At 33.5% G+C, this 8,214-nt stretch overlaps 1 protein-coding gene across 1 annotated transcript; it reads left to right on the top strand.

Annotated features, from left to right (window-relative positions):
* Window positions 1–6,406: 6,406 nt before the first annotated feature.
* Window positions 6,407–7,958, top strand: LOC142611127 (zeatin O-glucosyltransferase-like). The gene has a single exon (XM_075783165.1). It carries the CDS (start codon window positions 6,458–6,460, stop codon window positions 7,865–7,867), a length of 1,410 nt encoding a protein of 469 aa, XP_075639280.1. The 5' UTR covers window positions 6,407–6,457; the 3' UTR covers window positions 7,868–7,958.
* The last annotated feature ends 256 nt before the right edge of the window (window positions 7,959–8,214 follow it).

The raw sequence follows: 8,214 nt of genomic DNA, 5'->3' as shown, positions 1-8,214 counted from the left end.
TTAAACCTTAACTTTAATTTATAAGAAATGACATGTCCACAACATTTCTACAACAAATTTTAAGTGGCAAGTTGTTACTAGTTGTTATTGTTAGGGAAAAAAAATAATCAAAGAAACAAGTGGCATCATTAAATACATGAAGATTGATCAAAGAAACAAGTGAAGAAAACTTGTTTCGTTAAGTCTTGACAAAAGCTCGACAGATGCTGCTATCAAAGTTTGATAGAGAAGCACGACACAAGCTCAATATAAACCTAGAAAGGGCATGACCAACCATAAAATCTTTTCTATCGTAACAACAATTCGTGTAACAGATATGTTACATTCATTAATAAACAACTTCATTAATTAGATTCATTAATGAGGAAGTTCATTAACGTGTCATTACTTTTGTAACTCCATTCTAACACATGGATTTATCTATCATCGTTCATATCTAGAATCACTATAATGACAACACCTCTTAGAGGAGGTCAAGTTACTAACAATGACACGATAGATTTATTAAGGCCAATACTCAATTTGCAAGAATCTCATTATGGAAGGATTAACAAGATTATTTTGCACTAACTATCGAAAGACTAGCCCTTATTGTAAGGAGCCTACTTCAAAATCAGAGGTGTTTGACAATTTGTGCTACAAAAACCAACTTTTTTTAAATAAGTAATAACTGACCCAACAAATTGAGGGGTAGATATAGTGGAGAGAGAGAGACTCTACCACCAAAATTTTAAATGTGTGTTTGGTTCATCAAATCTACATTAAAAAGAATCGTTTTCACTGCCAAATCATTTTGGAACCTCAGGCCTCATAGAGCATAGTGTGGGGTCAAATACAACAAAATGATGCAAAGTTGCTTTGCAAAAAAAAAAAAAAATGCATATGGAATTAATAGTTTAATTTTGAAAGGGATTAAAAAATACAAGCCTTCAAATGTTCATTGTGTCATTTTCCATCCTAGCGCCAAATATTCCCATCATTCATGGTCCTAAACCTATATTCGAAATACCATTTTGGTGGGTTTGGATGGCAAAATTTTGGCATGTGGATTTGAATTCGGGAGATTAAAATCTAAAAACTATGTATGGATGCTTAAAAAATGGTTAAGGATTTGAATTTGACAAATCTACCGAAGATTTCAAACCTGCAGCATCCTTGGATTTGAAATTGTGATATCTAAATTTAGTGGATTTGAAATCATGGACTTTCAATATATTGATTTAGAATCCAAATCTAAATCCAAATTCAAATTTTCAAATGCAATCTTCAAGACATCTCAAAAACCATTTAGTCCATGTATAAAAAAAAAAAAAAATTTAGTCCACAAAAAGGATAGGCAAGGTTACTCATGAATCCAAATTAATAACCCTAAAGTGAACCACCAATATTGCAGACGATTTAGAAATAATACAACTTTGATATGTAGATCATTAATAAAATATTGATACCCTCCAAGGTTACAATTATTTTATATGCTTGTTGATGAAAATTATTAACGATAATTGTTAGATTATGTTTAACAAACGTTGTCAAATTATGTTTTACAAACAGTATCGACTTTTGTTTAACAAACGTCGTTAAATTAAGTTCCACAAATGTCGTCAAATTATGTTTAACAATTCATCAAACATAATTTCACCCATAGGCCTTTTGGCGCATGAGTTTTATTGATGTGAATAGTGTCCATTCAAGATAATGTATCTCTTAATTACAACCCCTTGTTTCAAGGGAAAACCCTTTGATTCCAACCACGTTGACGTTGTACATGAGTTTATTTTTTTTCGTGTTAAACGGGATATGTGTTTTTCATTATTTGTGACTGCACCTAATAATTTGTTTAGGTTGCCCACGCAGCCTTGATGGGGATCAAGCCAATTCGTAGATCATAAAGTTAGGTTTTAGATTTACAATCCTCAAATTAATTTTGCCCAATTTTAAATGATGGATGTTTAAGTCAAATACTTTGTATTTAACTAAGCATCGACTTAATTTTGATTTTGGGTGAAAGAATTGGTTTTAATCGCAAGGACCATGATTTTATGACAATCGAACTAATAATTCTTTTTTAAGAAGTTGAATGTCTAAGCAAATTTCTCATTCTTTCATTTGCTTCTTTGTCGGAATTTTAATAATATTTTGATTGAAATTCCAAAATTTAATTAAGGGAAAGAAAACTCCTTTGAAGCAATTTATTCATTGTGAACATATTTGGGATTGGAAAATTTTCCGAACCAAATTTTACAGTCATTTTATTTTTAGAATTATTAACTCTAATCTTGCTTAAAGAATTAATTAATAATCTTGAAGAATTAGTCACGATTAATTTGGTAGAGTTGATGCCTCCATTAATCTGATGGGGGAGTCAAGAACTCCATTAAAAATTGGTAGAGTCAAGGACTCCATTGATGAATTTTATTTGTTAGAGTCAAGGACTCTACTTGAGAAAACACTTAACGAAAGCTTGAAAGAATTTTAATTTGGTAATGTTCAAATAGGATTTACGAGTCGGGGACTCATACCTAAAGCTTCACACATAGAGCTAGGAACTCCTCATGAAACCCAACCATGTTTGTTTTGCCAAACAAACATTATGATTTGAAAATGATGAAGAGGGAGAGATGTAGAGAAGAATGAGACTGATAAAATCCCCACCTTATGCTGTGTCTTCCCCGTTTACTTGTTGCTATTTATCTCTGCCAGTGTCTCTTTTTTAATCTTTGTGTGTGCGGCCTTCTCTTCTTTTTTATTTTATTTTATTATTTTTTTTTCTTGTTGAAGGCCGTTTTAGTTTAAAGAGGGATTGGGACACCATTTTACCCTACTTTATCAGTTAACTAATCAATTCATGGGCCATTAACTTCTTTTACGTTCATGTCGTCACTCACTTTCGGCTTTTCCATTGTTTTTAATATTTTTCTTTTGAATTTATTTATTTTAATGTTTAAGGGGATATGTGTTTTTAATTATTTCTGGCTGCACCTAATAATTTGTTTAGGTTGCCTACGTTGCCATGATGGGGATCATACCAATTCGTAGTTCTTAAAGTGAGGTTTTAGTTTTGAAATCCTCAAATTATTTTTGCAAAATTAGAAATGATGGACATTTTAGCCATATATTTCTTATTTAATCGAGCATCGACTTAATTTTAATTTTGGGTGAAATAGTTGGTTTTAAACTCAAGAACCATGGTTTTGTGACAATCAAACTAATAATTCTTTTTTAAGAAGTTGAATGTCTAAGCAAATTTCTCTTTCTTTAATTTTCTTCTTTGTCAAAATTTTAGTAATATTCTGATTGAAATTCCCAAATTTAATTAAGGGAAAGGAAACTCCTTTGAAGCAATTTAATCATTATGAACATAGTTGGGATTTGAAAATTTTCCAAACCCAAAATTATAGTAATTTTATTTTAAGAATTATTAAGTCTAATCTTGTTTAAAGAATCAATTAATTATCCCAAAGAATTAGTCATGAGTAATTTGGTAGAGTTAATGCCTCCATTAATTTAATGGTGGAGTCAAGAACTCCATTAAAAATTGCTAGAGTCAAGGACTCCATTGATGGGGTAGAGTAAAAAACTCAATTAATTTGGCAGAGTGGAAGACTCCATTAATTTGGTAGAGTCAGGGCTCCATTAAAATGGTACAGTCATGGACTTCATAAATTTGGTAGAGTCAAGGAGTCCATTAAAATATGATAGAGTCAAGGATTCCATTGATGAATTTGATTTGTTAGAGTGAAAGACTCTACTTGAGAAAACACTTAACCAAAGCTTGAAAGAATTTTTATTTGGAAATGTTCAAATAGGATTTACGAGTTAGGGACTCGTACCTAAAGCTTCACACATGGAACTAGGAACTTCTCATGAAACCCAACCGTATTTGTTTTACCAAACAAAAATTCTAATTTGAAAAAGATGAAGAGGGTGAGATTTAGAGAAGAATGGGACCGATAAAATCCCCACTTAATGCTGTGTGTTCCTCCTTTACTTGTTGCTTTTTATCTTTGCCTATGTCTCTTTTTTGATCTCTGTGTGTGCGTGCTGCTCTTATTTATTATATATTTTTCAAATAATTATTTTGACACAATACTATTGATAGATTTATATTTTGATAGATTATAAATGATTGAGTAAAAATATATAATAAATAATTATTTTGTGCATTTTCTTTTATACTAAATATATTTTATTTTAATGTTTTATAAGAAGTTGTGGGTTCATGTTAATTCAATTGGTAAAGTCTCTGATGGTTGAATAAGAGATCCTATCATCAGGAGCTGATGCCATAAGTTGAAACTCTCCACAAAAAAAAAATGATAAAAAGCTACAATCAAGAACCGACGCCATAAATTAAAACTCTCTAAAAAAAAATAAACAACCAAAAAAAAATGACAATCACCCAAATTTGTTAAAAAAAAAAAAAAACATGGTCAGTACAAAAGAAAAGCTAAAAAAAAGAAAGAAGGTAAAAAGAAAGGCACATCCAATAAAACCCCAAAAAAAAAGTGAAAGAAATTAGGAAAGAATAATCAAACTGAAAAAAGAAGAAAAAAGAAGAATAAGCAGTATGTGTATCCATGGTTTTAAAACCCGGTATGGTCAAACAACCGGAATGGAGAGTGGTTCTCGGTTTTATGGTCGGACCGGGGTTGGACCGATAGTCAAACCGATGATGTCATAAATAAATAAATAATAATTATAAAATATAAGTTAATAAATTTATAACTAATATTTTAAATAAAAAATTAAATAAAATAATACTAAAACATTAAACCTTAACTTTAATTTATAAGAAATGACATGTCCACAACATTTCTACAACAAATTTTAAGTGGCAAGTTGTTACTAGTTGTTATTGTTAGGGCAAAAAGGTAATTTTAGTGTTAAGTTCAAATTTGAACCAATAACAACTAACTACTTATAATTTGTTGTGAAAATATTGTGAATATAGCATCTCTCTTAATTTATATATTAGACAACAAAACTTAATCCCACTACAAAAATGATTGTAGTTATTCTTTCATTTTTTTAAATAACAAAAAGCCATAAGAGTGAGTGACAATATCATTTCCCAATACTTCTTTTCCACCACATATCGACCTTTACTGCTTTACATGTTGACCGTACCAGTACCACACTCCATTTCTTTTCCACCACATATCTACCTTTAGTCCTTTGCACGTTGATACTCCAGTAACTCAACCTACCACATAGTTTGAAATCTTACATTCACACCTTGGTTTTTTTTTTTTTGGTTCATCTTTTCCAACTTCACTGTCCTCTTCGGATTAAAAAAAACAAAAAACTTCACTACCCTCTCCGGATTAAAAAAAAGCTTCACTGTCCTCTCCTAGTTAGGCACTAATATTCTGGTTCTTGTTCATTGTGGCCTGCCGAAATTTGCCCAAAACTAGAGCACGTTCTACCTTCGCAAGGTCATTGTATAGAGAGGTGAAAAAAAAGTAAAAGAGGTTAGAAACGGCGGAGCAAACAGCGTCAACCTCGTCCCTTGACTTGCACCACACAACCATTGGGATGCACCAATGGGAAGTTGGGCTTCCTCAACTGTGTCAACTCATAAATAGTAAATTGGATGTTTTTGGTGTCAATGTGGGTGTCTTGCGCATCACAGCTTTAGACTTAATAGCATCTTCAAGGTCAAAAACTCTCTTCTTCTTAAATCTAAAACGAAATCTCTTATCTTTTTTATTTTTTGTTAGAAACACAGTGGCTGAGCTGTTTATGAACAAAACAGCTTAAAACCGGCTTAACCGTACTGGTTTCTGGTTTTTTGGTTAAACCGGTGGTTTTTACATTTTTTTTTCTTAATTTTTGATTTTTAATAATAACCGGACCGGATTAAAGTCCGGTTCCCGGTTGAACCGATTAGACCGGCCAGTTCAGTTTGATTTTTAAAACCATGCGTGTATCACGCCCTCAAAGAAAAAAGCAAGAATAAAAGGAAAAGTAAAAAGAAAGTAAGAGATAACCAAAACATAAGAAGAGACGAGAACAGTTATTTGATGACAATCACTATTTAGCAAAATATGCAGAGATTTACCACTATTTTGGATTACATGGATATACCACTATTTTGGAACTCGAGCTTGCCGTGTAACTCGAGTTCTAAAAACTTGAGTTCTTTGAAAAAATAGCTTTCAAGTTTGCCGTACTATTTTTTATTTTATTTTATGAAATTTGAGTTACATTAAAAAATTGGTAACTATTTTTCATTAAACTCGAGCTTTAAAAAGTGGTAAATCTTTAATTATTTTACAAATAGTGGTAGATTCCTATTTTCTTTCAAAATTTGGGAAGATATCATCATTATCATGGAAGGAAAAGGTGAAAATCTCAATGTCTTTTACTTATAAAAACCCAAACCCAAACACAAATCTCCAAACCCCCAAATCCCCGAGACCCAATCCACAAAGTAAGCATTTTCCAACTTTCATCAATGGCTAACCAACAACAACATCTAAACCATGGCCTAAACAAAACCAAGGTGGCAGTGGTCATGGTACCCTTTCCTGCACAAGGCCATCTCAACCAACTCCTTCACCTCTCACGTCTTATCTTAGCCTACAATATCCCAGTTCACTATGCCTGTACTGCCACTCACAACCGTCAAGCCATGCTTCGAGTCCATGGTTGGGACCCAAATTCAGTTTCAGACATCCATTTCCATGACCTCAAAATCCCACCTTTTCTCACCCCATCGCCAAATCCCAATGCACCAAACAAGTTCCCTTCACATCTCAAACCATTAGTCATTGCTTCCTTGCATCTTCGTGAACCCATGGCTTCACTTTTACGTGAACTTTCATCCAAAGCAACAAGAATCATTGTCATCAACGATTCATTGATGGGCTCAGTGGTGCAAGACTTGGTTACTATCCCTAACGCCGAGTCATACACTTTCCAGAGCATATCAGCTTTTTCTTGCTTTTTTCAATTGTGGGAAGCAATGGGAAAAGCTCTAGAATTAGATCCGCAGTCCAAGATAATCACAAAAGACCTTCCATCTCTTGAAGGGTGTTTCCCAACCGAGTTCATGAACTTTGTTGATTCACAAGTAAAGTTCCAAAAGTTAAGCTTCGGGTACCTTTACAATACATGCAGGGTCATAGAGGGTGCATATATGGACTTAATGGAAAAGATAGAGGGAGACAAGAAGCATTGGGCTATTGGACCATTCAACCCTGTGAGAAATATTTGTTCAAATAAAAGGCACAAGTGCTTGGAGTGGCTGGATAAAGAGTCACCAAACTCGGTGATATATGTGTCTTTTGGGACAACAACTGCCATGGAAGACGAGCAAATAAAGGAGCTAGCAATTGGGTTGGAAAAAAGTGAGCAAAAGTTCATCTGGGTATTAAGGGATGCTGATAAAGGTGATATTTTTATTGATGGAGAGCTTAGAAAGGCTGAGATTCCCAAAGGGTTTGAAGAGAGAGTTAAAGGCAGGGGGATGGTAGTGAGAGATTGGGCACCTCAATTGGAAATTCTAAGTCACCCATCAACTGGTGGATTTATGAGTCACTGTGGATGGAATTCTTGCGTGGAAAGTATCACTATGGGGGTGCCAATCGCAGCATGGCCAATGGCCTCTGATCAGCCGATGAACACTGTTTTGATAACAAAATTGCTCAAAGTTGGTATTGTTGTGAAGGACTGGTCACGTAGAAATGAGTTAGTGACATCATCCACTGTAGAAAAGGCTGTAAAATTGTTGATGGCATCAAAAGAAGGGGATGAGATAAGGAAGAGGACAGCAGATTTGGGAGGTGCTATCGGCCAGTCCATTGAAGAAGGTGGAGTTTCAGGCATGGAGTTGGATTCTTTCATTGCTCATATTACTAGGTAGAGAGTCCCTGGAAAGTTTGAAATTATTAATATATGTTATGAAATAATAAGGGAAGTTTATGCAATGAATGTATTTTATTGTTTTTTTTTTTTTAGAATCATGCAATGAATGTATTTGAGAGTTTTTGGAAGTTGTGTAATAAACATAAGGAAAGTTATGGTTGCATGTGGATTATATACAATTATAAATCCAAAAAGAGGACAAATACAAGTATTAGAGAGTTCTCTGACTCTTCCCTTTTTACCCTTTCTCCCTTTGTGTACTTTGTGAGTGAGTTACTTTCTTTGAGTAGTGTGTGAGTGTTTGGATGTGCAAGTGCGGAAAGACCAACTAATTTCCAACAAATC

This window comes from Castanea sativa, chromosome 9 (assembly GCF_040712315.1).
Source record: "Castanea sativa cultivar Marrone di Chiusa Pesio chromosome 9, ASM4071231v1".
In the NCBI taxonomy this organism is placed as follows: Eukaryota; Viridiplantae; Streptophyta; class Magnoliopsida; order Fagales; family Fagaceae; genus Castanea; species Castanea sativa.
Note: the sequence above shows the minus strand (reverse complement) of the source record. Positions and strands in the feature narration are given on the sequence as shown.